Below are 20,440 nucleotides of genomic sequence, written 5' to 3' on the forward strand. Positions count from 1 at the left end.
TCTGTAGCTTGTGCCGCTGTCCTGGGGGAACTGATGAAGGTTTGCTTACGGTACAATGGGGGACTTCAGAAAATATTTCCATTTAATAATACAGAAAAGTATTTGAGTTTTTGCCAAAGTCTCCCACAGTGAGGGAAAAACACGCCTATCTGTTTCAGACATCGTTAAACCAGATGTGCTGCTCTTGGTATTCTGATCTCTCAATATGCTGGTTTAAATTACGGATTTCAATTACCATTTGGAAATGAACTTCCAGTTTTGTAATTGCTGTCGTAAGCTGCACAGATGTCCTTGCTGAATTCACAAGACGAAAACACAGCGTTTCTGGTTCAGCTGCGTTCCCCTCAGTCTGCATAGTAATTGCCAAACTGCCACTTTTGATAAGGATTTGCGGAGTCACAGGCATTTACCCTCAGGGCTTTGTGAGAGGGATCCACTTCCAAGCACGCTGGCTGCTGGAGGTGCTCCGAGATGATGTGGTCCGTCTGCAGGGGAGAGTGAAAGGGTTTTGGGTAGCGGGACGCCGGCAGCAGCTGCCGCAAGGTGCCCTAGAAAGTGTGATTCTGTATGCTGTGCCCTTTTTTTTTTGCATTTCCCTAAGATCTCTTTGCTGACTTGCAGGGACTTTTGGGTGGGACCCAGAGCCTGCACCTGTTGCTGAGCCAGGATCAGACCACACCTTCTGTGCTTTGTGCCTTTTCGTTCACTGGAAATGGAAAGATCGGTTCTCTTGCTGTCCGGGTGGTAATTACCATGCAAAGGAAATCACTCCAGATGGTATTTGCAATATAGGGGAACGTACGGCAGGAGACCGAGTTTCGTACTGTTGAGTTTCTCGGTTGATGAACTCAAAGTGCATTTACCGTGCTGAAAAGGATGTTAGGTAATTCAGCACTGAAGTTCAAATGCTGGGGCAGTAAATTGGATTATGAAAGAATGAAGCGCCTGATTTCCATCCTTTTGCTTTTCACATCTACTTGGCTTTATCTACCTCACCCATGTGGCCAGCACGGCAACGCTGCAAGTGCTGCCAAAGGTAAGGGACATTTCTGTGTCACCGCCTAGCGCTGCAGCGTTTCTTAGGATCACTTGGTTAATACCTAGGTGAAATACTCCTGGAATGACGGGCAGAGTGTTGTCTGGGCAAAAGTCAGACCTTGGTGCGATAGTAAATGCACTTCCCATCATTAATACGACACAAAGACTGTGACATCGGAAGGTAAAGGACTGCAATTCCTTCCTATTGCTGGCACCGGTAAAGGCTGATGCAACCGTATTGACCGAGGTGCCTGTCCCCAGGGAGCGTGTCGGTGCCCGTCCCTTTGGGCAGCCAGACCCCGTCCCCAGCCGCAGCCCGTGCCCAGCCCCCTGTTCCGGCGGGGACCACCAAATACCTCTAGCTCACGGCTGGAGGCGAGGTCAGGCTGGAACAGGTGACGAAAACTGCCCGTGCACTGATAATGCTGTCTGGGCTCCTAAGTGGATGACAATTTTCATGTATTTTTCACAAAATATCCTGGCCTTTGTGAGCCTCGGCACTGCGGCGTTCTGGCTTTGCGAGTTTTATTTTTTCAGACTGAAGAGGAATGGGAGCTTGTCAATATGATGAGTGTAAAACTTAGCTACGTTTTTTCTTTCTTCAATTAAGAGTATTTCTTTCTTAAATACAAAGTATGCCATTTCATAGCATTTTGGACAACTACTTACAGCAGGCTGACAGTCGGGACTCTCGCTTTTTGCAGCGCAGGTGATACGTGTAAGTATCCATTCTTTTCCTTTTCATAAAAGCTTTCTGTTAAAAAGCCACTGTGAGCTCAGTGCCAATCAATACCAGGTAATCTCCCTGTAAGTGCTATCGATGGTTTCTACATAAAACCGGGACGTTCCGTTACTGCCGCGCAGAGCCCTGCCGGGGCGAACGCCTCGGTGTGACCAGGGTCTCGCCGGGCACGCGGCGTCGGGGCGCCGGGCTGCGCGTCACTTGGAGCGGTGCAACCGAAGGGCAGGGCGTGCACCGCTGCTCCCAGGAGGAAAGGTAGTGCTGCCCGGGACCACCACTTAACGCTTAACTTCAGGTGAAAAGACGGCTTTGGCAATGCAGGGACCAGAGGGCTGGGGTACGCCATTGCACCGGGCTGCAGCCGCCTGTCGGTTTGCACGCCGGCAACGCTAACCCAACCCGGGGGTCCCGGGCCGCGGCGGGGGCTGCCGTCGCCAGCGCTTCGCTTACCAGCTCCGGCTGGAAGGCGGCCAGCGACCTGTGCAGCCACGTCAGGCTGCGGCTCCTGCCCTCGCAGCGGTGCAGGCCCAGCGCTCCCGCAGCGCCGGCCGGGGCGATGCAGAGCTCTCCGTGCTGGATCAGCCTCAGCCAGGTGTAGTTGAACTTTTGGTTCTGTGGGGAGAGACCGGGGAGAGCTGTGACCCTGCTCGCCTTCCCTTGCCAGGGCTGGCTGCTTGGGGTGGCAAGCAGCTGGCAGAGGCTCTCCTCGCCTTCCTCCCGGGACCGCGGGATGAGGAAAGCCGTGATCCATGGGAAGACCTTTCATTTGCAGAGCTAAAAAGCTCAGGACAGCCCCGGCGCGGGCTCTGGGAGCGACTCTGGCTGCAGCCGCCCAGACCCCAAACCCGATTGCTGCGCACCCCTCTGCCCTGCCACCCCCCCGGCTGTACCCTGGTGCTGGGGTGCAAATGCACAAACCCCCGTACGCGGCAGGGCCCCGATGCGCACGCTGGCCTGTGCCAGTGGTGAGCAATTAGCGGAGAACTCCCTAAGAAACACTGCCTGTAAAGGCAGGGAGAGGTTGTCCACAGCAGCTGCTTTCCATCTAGTGAGAGAGCGCAGCTGGATGTTTTGCAGCAGCGCAGCGCAAAACACAGGCTTGTCTTTAAACGCTTCGCCCCATTTTCACGTGCAGGCTCACGGCTTTATCGAACTTTCCTATTCCAGCTGAATTTGCTGGTTCTGGGGTTGTTGCTTGGCTACAGGCTTTGCAAACAGAGGCAATTCCTGCCCCTCGCCGCTCCCAGGCACCATTTGGCCATGTCCCCCGGTGGGAAGGACTGCATTAGCTGCGGGGGAGAGGGCAGGTCACCACGGGGAGGTGCAGGAGCTCGATGCCATGCACTAAAAATAGCATTACATACTCAGTATGCAGGGTATCCTTACCTTGTTGTTAACATCGCACGCCTCAAAAGCCAGAGTAGCGTTTTCCACAGTGATGCATCTTGCCATGGCTACGTTAACAAGCTAGAAAATAGCACCAAAATGCAAATTTAGACATACGTTCCCAAGAAAGAGGAGAGGCTGTTACACTGCGGTTTAGCTGCTGGATTTGCATGACACTGATTAATACTGTCCACTTAACCGAGCGAAGGAGAGATGATGTGTCACAGTCCTTGGAGGGGTTTGTAAACGCTCATGTGGCCCACTACATATGTTTTTCTATGAGAGAAGCTTGAAACTAGCCCTTTCCAGAAATGTTCAAGGCTGGATGAGACATGTTCTTTTTTTGGTTTTTTTTGGACATAGCTAATGTTCCCGTTCTGCGAATCCCCAGAACAGCTCCCAACAATAACAGCTGCAGAATCCCGTCCCGTTGCCACACCGTGGAGGAGGCGAGCCGCTACCGCGCGCTGCTGACGCAAGGCGGTCCCATCCCGGCTCCGACGGGAACGACTCCATCACCGTATGTGACGCGCTCGGTGCCTCACCCCGAGGTAACTCTTCCTGTTTCCCACCCCCAGGCTGGTTGTCTCGGTACCTGTCGTCACTGGGGAAATGCAGATGCGGTCCCCCAGAGTGGGGTACCCCGCCAGGAACATCATCATTAAGCGCCAGTGGCATCGTCTTAACGCTGTTCGTATGGTGTGTTCAGAGGTCGCTCAGGGGTGTGGGAGATGATACGGGAAAGCTGCAAACACTGGGCTGAGCTCTGCCAGCCCCCTCTGGTTCCTGGGCTGAAGCCCACCGCGCTGCAGGGGCTCACAGCGCAGGGGGCTTGGTCGGCCGCAGTCTGCGGGCACCGGCTCCTCAGACAACGCCAGCGGTGCTTCAGTCAGGGCTGCTCACATCTCCGACTCCTTGCAAATGCCCTTCCTTCTCCTTCTTTCAAAATTTCTGTAGAACTTACGAATTAATCCTGGTGAATAGATAGGCTGTTCAGAAAACGGTTCTCAAGTAACTTTGGATAGTGTTCAGCACAGCTGGAATTTGCAGAGCTAGGCTGAAAAACAGATTTCCTGCCCTATTAAATTTTGAGAATGGAGATAAAAGAGCGGTTCAGGTGGCCTGAATCAGGACAAAGCAAGGCAACATCCTGAAAATTTTCACAAACACCTCTGGAAAGCCGAGGTTTTGGTTCAGTTGCAACAGAGGTCTCTATACTCTAAGGGCTTTGCACTGAATTTGACATTAAGTTTTATTGCTCTGATTGAAACAAAAGACCTGAAAAAGTGAGTATTTCTCAAGCAATTTCCATTTTTTGATGCTCTCAAGACTATTACTGCTAATTCTTTTTAAAGAATGTCACTTAAGCCGATGTTTCACTGCAGCCTTCAGTCTAATCCAAACGGTGCTTTCTAGAAGGCAATGCAGGGACGTGGGCTTTCAGCCATACAGCAGTTTCGGAGCGGCTGCCCCAGCAGACAGCCCTCATTCCTGTGCTTGCAGCTGCTCCGAGCAGCGAACGGCCGCTGCTGCCACGCCGAGACCGACCGATGTGTCCGAATGGATGCACAGCTCTTAATCCACCACAGCGCCCGAACCCCGCAGCTTCCTACAGCTCTTCCACGAGCGCCGAGAGCTCACGCAGGGGAAGCACGGCGTGTCCCCCCGTGCTCTCTGCAGGGCTGGCCCCCTGCACCGCCACAGCTCCATCATAAAAGTAACGCACCGGCTGCGGCTGGCAGAGAGCCTGACTGGATCCCCAGGGATCCCTGTGCCGGGGAACCTTCACGTTACGCCCTTGGCCCACAGACAAGCCTGAAACGTGGCCAAATGGTTGCCGTGCTTTTTCCTGGCTCCCAGAAGGGCCGGTGCAGTAGCTGGAGGCCACGCGCCTTGGCAGGGACGGAGGGGACAGGCAGTTCTTGTTCTCGCTCCCCCGGCCGTGCCAGCCCTGTGGTCACCGGCTCCTGCCCACCTCTTCTCGGCAAGCGCTGCTCCCGCTGCGGCACCGGGAGACGGGGATGGGTGGGGAAGGCAGCAAACCCTTTAGTTTTCATTCCTGGCAGTGCTGTAATTTTCCTGACAAACCAGGTATTTTGCCTTTGTTATTGCAATTATAACCAGATTGCAGTCAATACTGCATCTTTTCTGGGCGGAATATTTGAGGTTTCTGAACGTTCAAAGCAGCAGCCGGTATTCTGCTGAGGCTCAGGGCTGGGCCAAATTCAGAACCCAGGTTTTATTCTTGTTTAATTCACTTTCTAATGTTGGTGAAGCGACACTGAACACCTGTGGAGCCGCTGCGCAAGTAGGACCCAGTGCCGGAGAGCCCCACCAGTTCCCTGGCACGGAGCCGGAGGGATGGCGGAGGAGAAACGGAGCCTGCCCCGGTCACGCTCCTCGGCCACCCAGCCAGCAAGGGCTTGTGGAGGCAGGACGGAGGACTTAACCCAAAAAAGCATTTCCAGGTGTTTTCTGCCCGCAGGCTTCGCCTGCGCTGGAGAAACCAGGACTCTCCGGGCTGAGCCTCTGCCTGCGCCGAGCAAAAGCAGATTTCTGCTGCACTCTGCTGGCAGCAGAGCACTGGTACAAACCCTGCCTCCGCCCGGCCCCGGCCTCCTGCCCTCCCTGCCTGCGCTGCCCGGGCACCCCTCATCCGCCCCGATGATGATTTTGGCCGTGGCCAAAAAGCTGGGCAGGTAGGGAGGGTGCCGGAGCTGCCGCCCTGGAGGCACAGCCCCTGCTGCATGGGCAGCTCACCTGGGGCTTAAACACTGAAATGGTTCTTTAACGGGAAATTCTCTTGGAATTATGACCTATTTCTTTATAACAATACCAGGGAATCCAGACCACCGTGACATATGACACATTCACAAACGTTACCAAATGCCAGGGAAGCAATTCAGAGACAAGCTACCAAGTCCCTAGCCAGCCACTGAAAAAGTGTTTAAATGTTTTTAGCAAGGCCTGTTGTGACAGGACAAGGAGTAATGGATTTAAACTACAGAAGAATAGATTTAGACTGGATATAAAGAGGAAATCTTTTACACTGAGGGTGGTGAAGCACTGGAAGGGGTTGCCCAGAGAGGTGGGAGATGCCCCATCCGTGGAAACATCCCAGGCCAGGCTGGACGGGGCTGTAAGCACCCTGGTCTGGTTAAAGCTGTCCCTGCTCACTGCAGGGGCTGGGCTGGGTGGGCTCTAAGGGTCCCTTCCAACCCAAATCATTCCATGATTCCATGACTCTACGAAGGACAGTAAGTCATTTTTGTACGTACCAGCCCGCTGGCTTTAACCAGAGGAGCTTCCAGGTCCGGGTAGACATTCTCCAGGTACCACCTGAAGCTTTTGCACTGAAGCTTCTTTCGCAGTTGGATTTGTTGAGTCAGGTTGCCCACATCCAGGTTTTTCAAGACTAAGTGGTAAGCGTGGCCATAGAATAACTCCTTGTACTCGTCCAGCCAGACCTCCGCAACGCGGGCCAAGTTCCTCTCCACCGTTCTCACCCGATCTTTCGGGAAGGAGTAAGGATTGTCATTCCTGAAAATGTGCCCAACTCTGGAGCATGGAACAATCTCAATCTCTCCCCCGCACATCCAGACCTGAGAAACAGAGGTTGCTTTGATAAAAACACAGGCAAATGGCGGGTGCTGGCTTTGTGCAAGCCAGGACAGAAGCAGAGAAGGAAATAAACTGCCGGGAGGGAGGGGGTCTCCAGCGCGGGGCTGCCCCAGGGAGACCCTGGCTGAGCCCCACGCACCTGCGCCAGGCTGGTGGGGATGCAGGCGTGTGAGCGCGACATACCTTGAATGAAATCTCCATATTTTCACCTCCCCAAACATCCAGTCCTGGGTCATATGTTCCCAGCTCAAAAAAATACTTCTTATCGATGGAAAACAGGCCACCCGCCATGACCGGGCACCTGGGAATGGAGAAGCCACACGGCACGTCAGCTGGTCGGGAAGCACCCGTCCCTTTCCGCTTGCTTTGGCGAGGGAATCATTGAGAAGCTGCTGGCTACTAAATGCTCGGGGACGGTGCCTGAGCCTGCACGTACAGCAAGGGCCGCCTGATTTGTCACTTCACTGCAGGCTGCCAGATGCAAAGTTAAAACAGACGATATTTAGGTGGCTTTACCCAGTCTGAAAGCCGTAACGGGGCACGGAAGGGAAAAATGCAACGGTGCGTTCCCCCAGCCTGGCAGCACCGGGAAAACGCCAGCAGTGCCGCAAGAGGTGAGAAAGGTTGCTGTGCTCTGCCCATGCCTGACGGTGTGACTGCCCACAGCGTACCACCGCCTCCGTTGTCCTTACAAGCAAAGGAACAACGTTTGGCCTCGAAGGAGCCTTTGCTGCTAAATTATTAACAAAGGAACAGGTTGGTTCACAAAGCTCTCACATTTGTGGTTTTTTTTACCTTATTATGTCAGTTTCCTTGATATTATTTTTCTCGATGACCTCTTGTGGAATCTGCCTCCATCCAAAATTCATTGGCCACGTAAAAATCCCACGCTGAAAGTTGTCCACGGTCATGTAACTAAACGGAGAAAAGATCGGGATGACTAATTCTGAGTCACATTCCTGATTGAAATGTCACCCTTAATGAGTGAAGATGAATATCTGTACATAATTAAAACAGGATTTTAACAGATTTCATCAGGAATCCTCTTCATGTGCTAAAAGTCATGAAAAAGGGAAAAGATGCGTGTGACAAACGAAGGGGCCACGTCCACCACTAACGTTAATTTCTGGTGTACAGCGACGTTACGTATCCCTTGTGAAACGCTGCTGAAGGCCAGTTAGGAGGTCTGGACCGGTGTCTTCCTGCAAGTAGTATGCTGGTGGTCCCAGTAAGAGCTTTTGCTCAAGCCGCTGGTGTGGGTTTCGGGCTTCCCAGGGGCGTGAGCTGCCTTACCTCATGTCCTTGTCGCTGATGACCTCGATGACGGGGCAGGCGACCTTGGCTCGGCTCAGGCGGACCCTCTCCAGCAGCGGCTCCAGCCACCCCACATTGCACTCCACGTGCGAGTCCAGGAACGTCAGGACAGCGCCTGCGGCAGAGGCCAGGGCAACGTCAGGTCTCAGGCGCCGCGTCCCCATCCCGTGCCGGCCGGCCTCCCCGGGCGACCCGCGCGCTCAGGGTGCTGCTGACGCTGCCTCCGTGGCTCCCAAAACCCTCCCAGCCATAGCCCAGAGCAGGTTTTCACCGCTCGGCCATCGCAGCCTGCAGCCCTGCCCGTGCCGGCTGCGGAGCCGGGGCGGTGCAGCTGGAGATGCCGACGGCCGCTCGCGAGGGTCGTGCTGAGGTGCCGGACAAGCAGCAGCTCATCCCCTCCTCAGACCCTCCTGCTTTGCGTATGGAAAGATGCCCTTAGTTCATTAGGAGGGGACTAAAACGCAGTGCTGGAGATGGCTTATCGCACCTCTGGGGGGTCCAGACAGCGCTGTACAATGGCTTTCATCCTACCTTGGGCGATCTCCGCTCCCGCCAGTCTGGCCCGTATCAGACCGTGCCTCTCCTTGAGATGGAGGATCTTCACTTTTGGGAACCGCGACATGTATTTGTCCAGCTTCTCCTTGAGGTACTCTGCAGAGAAGGAGAAGGAGAGGGTGAGGCTGACTTACCCGTTTTGCACCCGCTTCCAGGGTGAAAAGCAGCAGGCAGATTTTCCCTGGAACCATCTCCAGACACGCCAGGGTCCTCAGGTCTGGGGCACGAACATCTGGGCACAGCTGCAAGGCTACTGGTGCACGGGGCCACGGTCCGAGCCGGCTCTCCGGTGAAACTCCCAGCTGTGTCAGTGCCAGCAGGTTTAGGTCCCGCTCTGCATCGGCGCAGACCCGGCAGATGCAGCGAAGGCGGATCCGTACCCGCTGCACGCAGGAGAGGTGGCAAGTGGAGAGCAGCAAGTGCAGGGCTTACGGAGACAGGCCATGAACACAATCCCGGTGGCCTCACTCAGGTAGTTCAGGATCCAAACCAGGCATCAAAAGGTTGTTCAAACACTCCAAAATGACTTTTCCTTCATTGCACTATAATCACAATTAAAATCTGGTTGTAAACCGCTTTTCCTTTGCCTGAAAAAATATTTTTTTGTGCTCTAGACATTTCTTGATCTTAAGCACCACATTTAAAGACTCAGCTCTGGTTTAAACTGCACGAGGGTTTTCTGTGGTGCATTTCTACTTCTCAGGTTGCTTTTGTCGTGGCTTCCTGCGGCTGTGGAGGCAGCCAGTGGTAAACGCTTACGAAAAAGCAGGTGTTAGAAAGGTGGTTCGGGGGAATCGAGCACTGGGCAGTCCTGTTTGCAGGTGGTTTCCCTCTGGCAGAGGAGCCCAGGAGCCTCTGCTGCAGCGTTGCGGCTGCTGCAGCTCCAAGTGCTTCGTTTGGAGCCAGCCACCCACCTACATCGTTTGGTCTGCGGGGAGGACCCCGACTTCCCTCACCCGCGGGCTTCATTGGTGCTCTCCGGTTTTCTCCAGGAGAATATAACTGCATTTCAAAAGCGGGTTAAAAGCTTTGAAAGGCGTCGAAAGTGAGACATTTGCAGATGCGTTTGCTGCAGGTTATTGCCGCTGCTACCTGGATTACAGCAATGCAGAGTGCAGCTCTCCGTAACCCGCACTCGCGAGGTTTCGGTTGCAAATCCAGCATTTCACACGTTCACTGGCTAAGGAGCAGATACAAAGGGAAGTCACGGGGAGAAAGCGAAGAGGAAACTTGAAAAGACGCTTTTGAGGGGAAATGGTATGAACATGTTTTAACGATTATTTTAAAAATGAGCAAACTGAGACTTTTTTCCTCTTTTTTGCACCCATTGTCTTGTTGCATTGTAGGCGTGGCACGAGCTCTGAAGTTTGCCTGAGACAGCACTTTCCCTGAAGGACCAGCAGTCGGAAAATTACATCATTCCTAAATTTTTAAGGGCTGAAGTCAGCAGAGAGCCAAAGCACTACAAAGCAGAGGTTTGGCATCATCTGAAACGCCTGGGAGCACGCATGCAAAGCCACTGTGCACATGCAGATGCCAGCTCACCACTGCTTTTACTGCAACTACCCCATTTCCCCGAGCAACCTGGGAAGTGCGCGCTGTTCCTCCCTTGCTGCCAGCGCTAAAACACGGGGGCACTCATCTGGAAACTGCACAGAGAAGGGTGACAGCGTCTGTTTTATAAACGCACAAGCCGTCGAGCCAGGACACCCTGAGGATGCGTGGGTCAGGTGGGACCGCGCTCCCTGGTGCTCCTGGACCGCCCCGCATCCTCCAGCCACCGGCACACGTGCAAAGCAGCGCACGAGCGTAAACTTAGCGATGCGCAGCTGTAAAGGTAGCGGCTGTTTAAGCGAGTGAACGGGGATGGGAGAGACGTGAATGATAAAAGTCTGGCAGGGCGTTGGGCAAGAATCATAGAATCATAGAATCGTTTAGGTTGGAAAAGACCTTTAAGATCATCCAGTCCAACCATTAACCTACACTACCAAGTCTACTCTAAGCCAATCAAGGGTAGACTAGACTAAACCATGTCCCAAAGTGCCACATCTACCCGTTTTTTGAACGCTTTCAGGGATGGTGACCCGCCACAGCCACCCCCGGTGCCCGTCTGGCCTCTGAGCCCCCTCGTCGGGAAAGATAACAGCGCAGGCTGGGGATGCACTTACTTCAATACATCGAAAGGAGAAAATGCGATTTCTTTCTGCTATTCAGAATTGAATTACAGAGAACAAATTGTATTTTGGCCTCAAGTTATATTAGTTTCATAAAGGTAGAAGAAGCTTCACCTACCTTTCGTGCTGAAGTCGTCCACCAAAATGACTTCTTCAATCAGGTGGGGAGGAGATCTGCTGAGGACGCTGTGAACGGAGCGGAGGAGAGTGGACCACACTTCATCCACGAAGCACATGATGATGGTGGTGGTGGGGAGGTCATCGTGAACCTGCTGCTCGGAGCACCTGCAACGGCAACGCGGGCTCACAGGCGATGGCCGGTCGCACTCCTGAAAACCTCCAGGCTTAGGGTTAGTTGGGAAAATGCGCAGGGAGGGGGGAACTGCCAAATGTGAAATACGGAGGCAAACCCTTGCAATGGGATTTTGCGGGAAGAGGGAGCAGAGGGGTGAGCAGGATCCCCGTGTGCTGGGTGCCCTCCCGTGATCTCCGAGCACCCGCAGGGCTTGGGATCCCGGGCTGCATGAGAGAGCCTCGCTGGAAGAAAAGAATCGGTGTGATGTTCAAAATGCAGGGAAACGGCCATTTCCATGAAGGGTTACTCAGCACAAGAACTTGTCAAACACGCAGACAGCACGGAAGAGCCGCCCATTCCAACTTCTGCACTTAACGCAGGGCACCGTGGAGGACGGGAATTCAAGCATCCAAACTTCATGCACGACGGCACTGGCGGGTCAGGTCCCCGAGCACCCCGTATCTCACACCCCGCATCTCGCACCCCGTATCTCACACCCCGTATCTCACACCCCGCATGCCCACGCCTCCCCAGGGACGCGCCGGCCCGGCCAGCCGTGCCCCGAGCCCACGTGCAGGGGCTCGGAGCGGCGCCCGCTTCCCTCGCAAACAGCCAGCGATATGCATCGGCAGATCCGAGGGCGTGATAAAATTTCTCCTGTGCCTACGGGTTTGTCATGTTATTCTGTGACAGCCAAAAATGCAGCGGCTGGGTCAGGCCTGTGCCTTCAGTGTTTGAACAAAAGGTCGATGAGCGGCTTTTCTCATCTTCCATTTGCAATTCAAGCACCGCTTTGCTGCGTGCCTTGGGGAGCGGGGCTCCCTCAGCCCTCCCATTTCCGAGTGGATCGCCAGGCCGGCAGAGCGCTCCTCTCCCCCAGACCGGCCGGTTTATCCCAGAATACCCACGAATTGCTGGGATGTGCTTTCTCTCTCTTGTCAATAAGCTCAAGCATGGGCTCAAGCTGCACCAGGGGAGGTTTAGGTTGGAAATTAGGAAAAATTTCTTCATGGAAAGGGTGGTCAAGCATGGGAACAGGCTGCCCAGAGAGGTGGGGGAGTCACCATCCATGGAAGCGTTCAAAAAACGGGCAGAGGTGGCACTTGGGGCCATGGTTTAGTCTAGTCTACCCTTCACTGGTTTAGTGTGGACTCGGTAGTGTAGCTTAATGGTTGGACTGGATGATCTTAAAGGTCTTTTCCAACCTGAACAATTCTAGGATTCTATGATTCTAAGTCTGCCAGCAGGTTTTTCTCTCTTGTCCTTCCACAGCAGACCTCCTGCAGGCAGGACAGGCACCAGCCTATCCGCGGGTGCAGAAAATTAATTTCTCAGTGATGAAAACACTGTTCACTCTGCTCGGACAGAAAACAAGGACAGGTATATGGGAGCATATGGAAAACTGACTTCTTGTTCTTCTCTGTCAATGAATAGGCCCTCGGATTCGGCTGGTGCCAGCTCAGATGCTGATGCCAGGGCACTGCGCAGCTCGGAGAAGAAAATTCAGAGGTATTTCAGGGCTTCGCAGCTAATCAGAAGTGCTCTGGGTAAGTGAAAATAACCCCAGAATTACTCTCTGCCACAATCCTTGGGACGCGTCTTTCCCTCTCCTTCTGCAGCCTGGTTCAGCTCGGGCAGCAGCCGGGGCCGTCTCTGCCAGGTGATGTGCTGCTTGACACGGTCTGGTTGGAAGCCGTAACGGCGCTGGCCCGTGGGGACGGGACCTCTCTGCAGCGCGGGGGGGTGGTTTGGGCACGCCGGCAGGACTCCAGGCTCGACGGAGAGAAGGCAGGGGCTGAGCTGCTGGGGAGGTCGCTTGCGAGAAGGAGGCAGAACAAGGGACAGCAAAACTAGGAGAAAAAAAGATGGATTTGTAGTTGCTTCTACAGCGAACCCAAGGAGGCAGCTCACGGAGGGAGGAGGGAGTGGAGGCCATGGATGCAGCAGGAGACAGCTGCCAAGCACAGCAGCTTTCATTGCATGGAGAGAGGGATGTAGAGCCGTTGAGAAAATGCAGCCGAGACCCAAGGCATGCAGGCTGCGTGCAGCCAGGTGGTACCTGCCGAGAGGACTTTTCTCTTTAGCCCCTTCATTAGCAGCAAACGGGCTCTTGGCCAAAGCCCACACATACTCCGGGCAGCTGGAAAGGGCCCGCATGAGGGGGATGGGAAACCTCAAACTGAGGAACATCTTTTTCACACTTCTTAGCTAAAAGAATAGGATTTCTAGGCAGAGAGCAATGGGTTTGTTATTGTGGACACCCCGGCTAAAGATATTTCACTATGACCTGTGTGAGTTTGGGCTCCATTTCTTTGCTAATGTGCTGGTTTGGGCTGGGGTAGCGTTAGCTTTCTTCACAGCAGCCAGCACGAGGCTGTGGTTTGGATTTGTGCTGAAAGCAGCGCTGCTAAGGCGGGGATGTGTCCGTTCCTGCTGAGCAGCGCTTGCACACAGCCAAGGCCGTTTGTGCTCCTCACCCACCCCACAGCGAGCAGCCGGGGGGCACAGGGAGCTGGAGGGGACACGGCCGGGACAGCGGAGCCCAGCTGAGCCCCGGGACGTCCCACACCGCACGGCGTCGTGCTCGGCACGATGGGCTGGGGGAGGAGGAGGAAGGGGGGGACGTTGGGAGCGATGGCGTTTGGCTGCCCAAGGCACCGCTACGCGTGATGGACCCGGCTTCCCTGGAGATGCCTGCCCATGGGAAGGGGTGAATGAACCCCTTCGCTTTGCTTTGCTTGCGTGCACGGCTTTTGCTTTACCTATTAAGCTGTCTTTATCTCAACCCATGACTTTTCTCACTTTTACCCTTCTGATTCTCTCCCCCATCCCACCCGGGGGGGAGTGAGCAAGCGGCTGGGTGGGGCTGAGTTGCCGGCTGGGGTTGAACCATGATCTCTAACTACATACATATATACACATACATATATATTTTTTATATATGTACACGTATATAATACTTAATATAAATAACTAATGTTAAGTAGAAGTCAAATCCTTTTGAAATTCTACCCTGAACGGGCTTTTAAACAAAAATAGCCCACAGCCTTTATGTTCTGCGGACATCGTCCTGAAAGTCAGCAAAACGTAGGCTCTGAAGTTGCTGAAGTTGCTTTGGGAAAATGCCACCTTCGACCTGCCGGCCCTGAGTTCGGAAGCAGCCTGGCACTTAAGAGCTGAGCCGTAGGGGGGCCCAGCCCCGTCCCCTCCCAGCTGGCAGGCGCAGCTGGGGTCCCTCCCCACGCCTGCCGGCACGGGTGCCCACTTACCCAGACCATACCGTGCCACGCAGCATGTGCCTTTTTTTTTTTCCAGGCCAGGAAATCTGGGCCCCTCTCTAAACCCGGGTACCTTGATTGTCGCAGAGAAGCTATGACGGTAGGCCGGGGAGAAGGTCAGAGGCACGCAGGGACCTTCGCTGCCGGCGCTGCAGCGCTGGGCTGAAGCGGGGCGCAGGGCTCCTGAACCGGGCTCTGCAGGCAGCGCTCCCTGCAAGCCTCCTGGCCACCCCCAGCCTTCAGCTGTGCGGCTCCTGCATCTCGCTCCCGCGTGGCGGAACTCTTCCCGCACGCATTTCTTGCAGAGGCACGGCGCTCAGCAAGCACTGGCACGGTAAGGAAAGCTCAGAAAGCAGCAAGCATTGCATCCAGAAGGCTGCAACAGGACAAGCTTCCTGTTGGCCCAGTTTCAGCAAGAGAGTAACGTGCTGTCTGATCACCGAGAGCTGCCAACAGCTGCTGCCGCGAGCTTACAACTCGATTTCTGCCCCGCCAAGAGGCCAAGGGCAGAGCCTGCAGAGGACAGCAGCTCCCTGCGGCCCCGTGCCCCGGCGCGGCAGCACACGGGCCCCAGCAGCACCGTCAGGGACGCACCCCTGCTTGGCCAAGGCGTTCCCCGTGACGTGCAGACAGCAACACCCTCTCCTTCCAGGCAGGTGCGTGATTCACCAGAGGCAGGCGGGCTGCGCTTACGGGCGCTCCTGGGAGGTTGGATTTCTGCTCCGCATCTCCAGGGCTTTGCTGCCAAAGACCAAAACACAGCGCTGGCTTTGAGCAGCCATGCCTCTTCCTCTGTGCACGCAGTGGCTTCTGGAGCTGGCATCTTCTGCCTGCCGGAAAGCGGTCCTAGTTGTCTCCCTGCTTCCCAGCCCCATTCCTTCCCATGCAGGACCTCACCTCGGCGAGCACCGACAGCGCTGCGGGAATGTCTCTGTATTGTCCTGCGGGATGGGAGACGGCTCACAGCACAACCCCCATCCCGCCGCACCCGGGGTGTGCGAGCGTGGGAAGAGGCACACGGGAGGGTCTCTGCACGAGGCAGGTATCTCACCTGCCACGGGGCCCAGAGACGGCTGCAGCAGGAAGAGCCAAAGTAAGACGAACCTGCTGTTCACCTGAGCTGGCACCTTCCTTGGACCCTCACTGCAGCTGTGCAGGCACAGCAGCTCGGGAGAGGGAGCCCCTCCAGCCCCGCACCCCCTCCTTCAGCGAGGCGCTGCCCACACCTCACCCTTCACTTTTCTACGGGGACCAGAGGGGTGTCTGTTCTGAAGTGCAATACCGAGATTTGCACAATCAGCTCCACGTTTCGCGGGGACGGCTGCAACCGAACCACAGCTTTCCAGATCACAACTCTGCCTCCCTCCCCACGTGCGCCCACGGACCCGAGTCCCCCGAGCCGCCTCCGCAGAGCGGGTCCCCACCGCCGTGCTCCGCAGCGCAAGGGCAGTGGTGCCACCGCTCCGCAGAAAGAAGCGCTCCCGGGGGCGTCCCCTGGACCGCCTCGACTGCAGGCCGGCGTGCGCTGCTTCATCACTTCAGTGCTCAGCGTGTGGCTGTCCCCCCTGCAGAGGCTTTTGGACCTCCGGCGAGCCCTTCGGGCAGGGGAGGCCTTCGGGGTGCCTCTGCCTCGAGGGAAGGGCAGCGGCAGCTGGCGGGTGTGGGAGCACCTCTGGGGCAGGGAGGGCTTCTGCTGCCGAGACAAATCGACGGGGTGCAGGAGTGGTCCAGGAACCAAATGCATGAATAGCGAAACCAAACGGTGCTCGCTGCCACACCTGATAAACCAGGTAAAATGAGCCCCGTTGCCTGCCTCGAGTACCCCAGCCTCTCTGGACGGCAGAGCTGAGCGGGTCAAGACGATCTGCAAGTTTTACCCAGTTTTACGTTTAATAACAGGCTGCCTTTACCCGGAAAGGCAAAAGCCATCTCACGGCCAGCATGCAGGAAGCGAAGGCCTTGGTGCGCCCAGCAGCCCTCCCCGGGAGCCACCCAGCAGGCTGCCAGGCGCGCGGCGCAGGTATTTGTGCGGGGGAAGCAGATCTTACCCGGCAGGCCTGGTGTCCGCTATGGCTCGGTCTACGGGGATCAAATCGCTGAGGTAGACATTAAAGTTTCCTTCTTTCCATCTAGTTTTTGCCTCTTCTTGTTTATCGTCAGGGACCGCGACAGGGTGCCCAAACTGGCCGGGAGCTTGGGGGTCTCTCGGGGCGAGCGTTGCATCCACGGACAAGACCCTGTGCATTCCCGGGCTGCTCCCGCCTGCCCGCTCCTGCCCGTCCTGGCCGGTGACGGGTGCCCCGGGAGCTGCTCCTTGCGTGGCACCCAGCGTCCGGCTCTGGCCACCCGGCACGGCGGCCCCGGCATTCGCGGTCCGGGCACCGTCGCCTCGGGCGAGCTGCCGCTCCCGGTGCTGCTCGGTGAGGTTCGCCGCGGAGCCGGCCCCGGGGTGCGGGAGTGCCGGGCTGCGGGGTTCGATCCCCTCTTTGCTAACAAGGACGGAGCGGTTTTCGGGGGACGCGTCTCCCCTCCCCGCTCCGGTCTCCCCCTGCCCGGGCCGGGCTGGCCCCCCCGCCGCCGGGGTGGGCTGGCTGCCCCTCCGCGCCGTGCCCGCTGCCGGCTGCCGACCCCCGGCCTCCCGCACCGCGGCCCCGCCGGTCCCGGCTCGCTGGCTGCGGCCGGGGGGCCCCGGGGCGCCGTGCCGGGGCGGCGACGCCCCCCGCAGCCCCTTCCCCGCGGGGCCCCTCGCAAGCCCCTCCGCTCTCCGCCACGGCGCCGCCGCCCCCGGCCCAGCCCCCGGCCCAGCCCCCGGCTGCCCTGGGCGGGGGCCGGCGGCGGCGGGCGGGGGGCTCGGCGGGCGGGGGGGCTCCCGGGGGGCCGGGCTGCCCCCGCCCCTGCGCCGGCGGAGCGCGGCGGGGTCGGGCCGGGGGCTGCCGGCCGGGACCTCGGGGCCGCGCCACGGCCGCGCCCGCTGCCGCCCGCGGCCCTGCCCGCGCCCCGCCGCCTCCTTCAGCAGCCGCCCGCCGGCCTCGCCGAGGGACAGGCGCAGCGCGGCCATGTCGAGCAGCAGCCAGACGACGGAGGCGGCGAAGACGAACGCCAGCGCCCGCCCGCTGCCGCGGCACAGCCGCCGCAGCCCGCTCATCCCCGCAGGCCGGACGCAGGGAGCGGCCGGGCCGCCGCACGCCCTGCCCGGGGAGGCGGGACGGGACGGGACGGGACGGGACGGGGCGGGGGGGCCGGGGCCGCTCTCGCCCCACCCAGCGCCCGGCGCCGCGCTGTAAGCCAGCACCGGGGGAACCGGCCCGGCCCCGCCCGCCTCGCACCTCCGCCGCCGGCCGGGCCTTAGCGCTGCCCGGGCCAGCCCTCGCCCCCCGGGCCAGCCCTCCCCCCCCGGGCCAACCTCCCCCCCGCGGGCCACTCCCCCCCCCGGGCCAGCCCCCCCCCGGGCCAGCCCTGCCCCCCCGGGCCAGCCCTCGCCCCCCGGGCCAGCCCCCCCCCGGGCCAGCCCTCCCTGCCCGGGCCAGCCCCCCCGGGCCAGCCCCCCCCAGGCCAGCCCCCCCCGGGCCAGCCCTCCCCCCCGGGCCAGGCGGCGGGCGGCGGGGCGAGGCTCAGAGGCGGCGTTTGGGGGTGCAGCAGGGGGTGCAGAAGGGGGTGAAGAAGGGGGTGCGGAGCCCTGCCCGGGTGCCGCGGCGGGGCAGCGCCGGCCCGGGGGCTCTGCGCGGCGGCTGTCGCCGGGGCCCGCAGGTTAAAGCCTGTGGCGAGGACGCGGCTGATTGCCACAGCCCCGCTGCCATTGCAGGGCGCGGGAGGCGAAGAAAAAAGCCGGGGGCCCAGCCCTGCTCCTGCCCGGGCCGGGGGCCGGGGGCCGGGGGCCGGGGCGTGGCGGGCGAGCCCGGGCTGCTGCAGCCCCGGCACTGCTGGGGTGGGCTTTGCGGGGAGCCCTAAAAACACCCCCGGGGCAGCCCCGCTGCGCCGGGCCAGCTGGGTGCTAGCACGGGGGTGCGGTGCCCGGCAGCATCCCACGCTGCGCGTGTCCCCCCGCGTCCCCCGGTGTCGGGGCGTCGGGGAAACGCGGGGAATCGCCCGTAGAAGCGGCTCCTGGAGGTGGGCGCGCGGGGCGGCCTGCGCGGGGCTGGGGCGCTTAGGAGGTGGTCTGCGCTGCGTGAAGGTGTGTCAAGCACGGTGGGCTCCGCGTGCCGGGGCAGCCACGCGTGGCCCCCACGGCTGGAGCGCACCCACTGAGCAAAAACACGGCGTGGGGAGTCTCTGCCGTCCCACCGCTGCCAGCAGCCTTTGCAGCAGAGACCCTGGGGCGCTGGCCCGCTGCCCTGCCCGGGACGCTGCATTCCCCGTGCCAAGGTCCCCATCAAGCAGCTTCCCTCCGGGAGTGAACCCCGCGCAGCCCACGAGTGGGGACAAGGCTGCGCGGTCGGCGTGGCAGCCGTGGCGCCCGTGGGCACGGCCAGGTTAAAGAGCCCTGAGGTCGGTTCTGATGTGTGGGCATCGGCTGCGAAAACTCAGGGTAGGGGCACCGAAGTGGAAGAGGAAAAAGCCTGGTCTGTCTCCAAAACTCTGGTATTAATAAATTTAAAAGCAATGCACGATATCCCAAATCACAAAGCAGGAGATTTTTTTTTTTAAATAAAGGGCTCCAACCCACTGCGGTGCATGCGAGTATTGGAAGGAGAAGAAATTACATCCATAGTCATACTTTAAAAAAATAGTAATTTCAAAGTCCAGCCTATGGTTATATCGTGAGATTGAAAACATGTCTTTAAAAGAAATGGCAATTCTCTTGTTTTTCCAAGGCTTTTTTTTTTTTTTTTTTTGTAAAGCAAACTCCCCTCAGACGTGGCAGGCAGTCCTGAGTTCAGCAGGATCTGCGTGTGTGGATGGTGCATGCTTAAGGACTTTCAGTAAGAGGGAGTGAAGGATAAGACTGCAAAAGGACTGTTAAAAGGGGAAAAAAAAGAGTAGCTGTTTGAGAGTATGGAAGCTTGGAGTCAAGATTAGACTTAAATGAAATAATACCTTCAGTTTAGAAATAAAAGTTTAAGATAAACCACGGACTGTGGTTTCATTCACCACGCTGGCAGTGTTTTTTCATTTTTATTTTGGTTTCTTCCCTTGCCGTTCCTGACTGTCTCGCCCAGCAGCGGGAGCGCTCAGGATCCCGCTCCAGCGTGATGTCCCGGCGTGGCCGGTGTCCCCACCGCTGGGACTCGGCCACCGTGCCCGAGGGCTGCGCTTTGGGCTCTCGGGCTGTGTAAACCCCCCCGGGAGCCAGTGGAAGGGTCTCTTTAGCAAGATCTTTAGCAAGCCTGGCTGGCTTGATAAATTGTATTTCTTCTCTGGAGCACAAGAGACCATGCGGAGTCGGAGACAACACGGTGGTCCACAAAGGGCAAGATTAGCAACGTGTGGTTGATCTTACCGTGCAGAATACAAGGGCCCCTTTGGCTGAAAATAGCAGAAAACAGCACAAACGGGTACCACAAAAAGCCATCCAGCTCCTCCTCTTGCCACAAAGCAGGATCTGCTATATCTTAATTACTTGATTACTTAATTACTTCTCCATCATAGAGCACCACAGTGTACTCTTTGTGGGCAACCAACACGGATATGGACACAGGCACTGCATTAAGCAAATCATGTTGCAAAAGATACTTGTTTAAAGAAACCTGCTCTGTGCATAGAAGGGGACGGCAACAAAGCAGACGTATTTAAGCACAAATGCAAAGAGAAGAAGGAAAGACCTAACAACTGAGGATCTTACTCAGAAATTGGTATATGACCAATTGCCATCTGCTCCCAATATACTGTGTACGGACAACCGTATCAAGCTTCTACTCAGCTGTGTATGTGCATAACATTTAATAGCAAAGGTGACACTAGAATAGATATATATTTGACTTGTAACCTGCCAGGAGACCAGGATACCTTTCTTTGCTGTCGTTGTAGTTGTTCATTAAGATGTTAAGTCAGGGTCCCTTCCAACCCAAAGCATTCTATGATTCTATGATTCTATGATTCT

The 20,440-nt window shown here is 57.3% G+C and overlaps 1 protein-coding gene across 1 annotated transcript; it reads right to left on the reverse strand.

Moving 5' to 3' along the window:
* Positions 1–344: 344 nt before the first annotated feature.
* GALNT5 (polypeptide N-acetylgalactosaminyltransferase 5) lies at positions 345–17,548 on the reverse strand. Its single transcript, XM_075711177.1, has 10 exons — positions 16,452–17,548; positions 10,949–11,115; positions 8,633–8,752; positions 8,081–8,216; positions 7,583–7,702; positions 6,971–7,088; positions 6,445–6,768; positions 3,167–3,247; positions 2,231–2,392; positions 345–485 (listed from the first exon to the last, which is right to left on the reverse strand). The coding sequence occupies exons 1-10, from the start codon at positions 17,546–17,548 to the stop codon at positions 345–347; spliced, it is 2,466 nt and encodes an 821-aa protein (XP_075567292.1).
* Between the last annotated feature and the right edge of the window lie 2,892 nt (positions 17,549–20,440).

Source organism: Pelecanus crispus, chromosome 5 (assembly GCF_030463565.1).
Source record: "Pelecanus crispus isolate bPelCri1 chromosome 5, bPelCri1.pri, whole genome shotgun sequence".
Lineage (NCBI taxonomy): Eukaryota > Metazoa > Chordata > Aves > Pelecaniformes > Pelecanidae > Pelecanus > Pelecanus crispus.

Bases quoted from the DNA above. Each gene is read 5' to 3' on its own strand.
- GALNT5 (XM_075711177.1), bottom strand. From the start codon at position 17,548: ATGAGCGGGCTGCGGCGGCTGTGCCGCGGCAGCGGGCGGGCGCTGGCG. The intron at 8,753-10,948 runs GTAGGTGAAGCT...CCTTCTCTGCAG, and splicing joins GGACGACTTCAGCACGAAAG to AGTACCTCAAGGAGAAGCTG. The intron at 2,393-3,166 runs GTAAGGATACCC...CTCTCCCCACAG, and splicing joins CGTGCGATGTTAACAACAAG to AACCAAAAGTTCAACTACAC.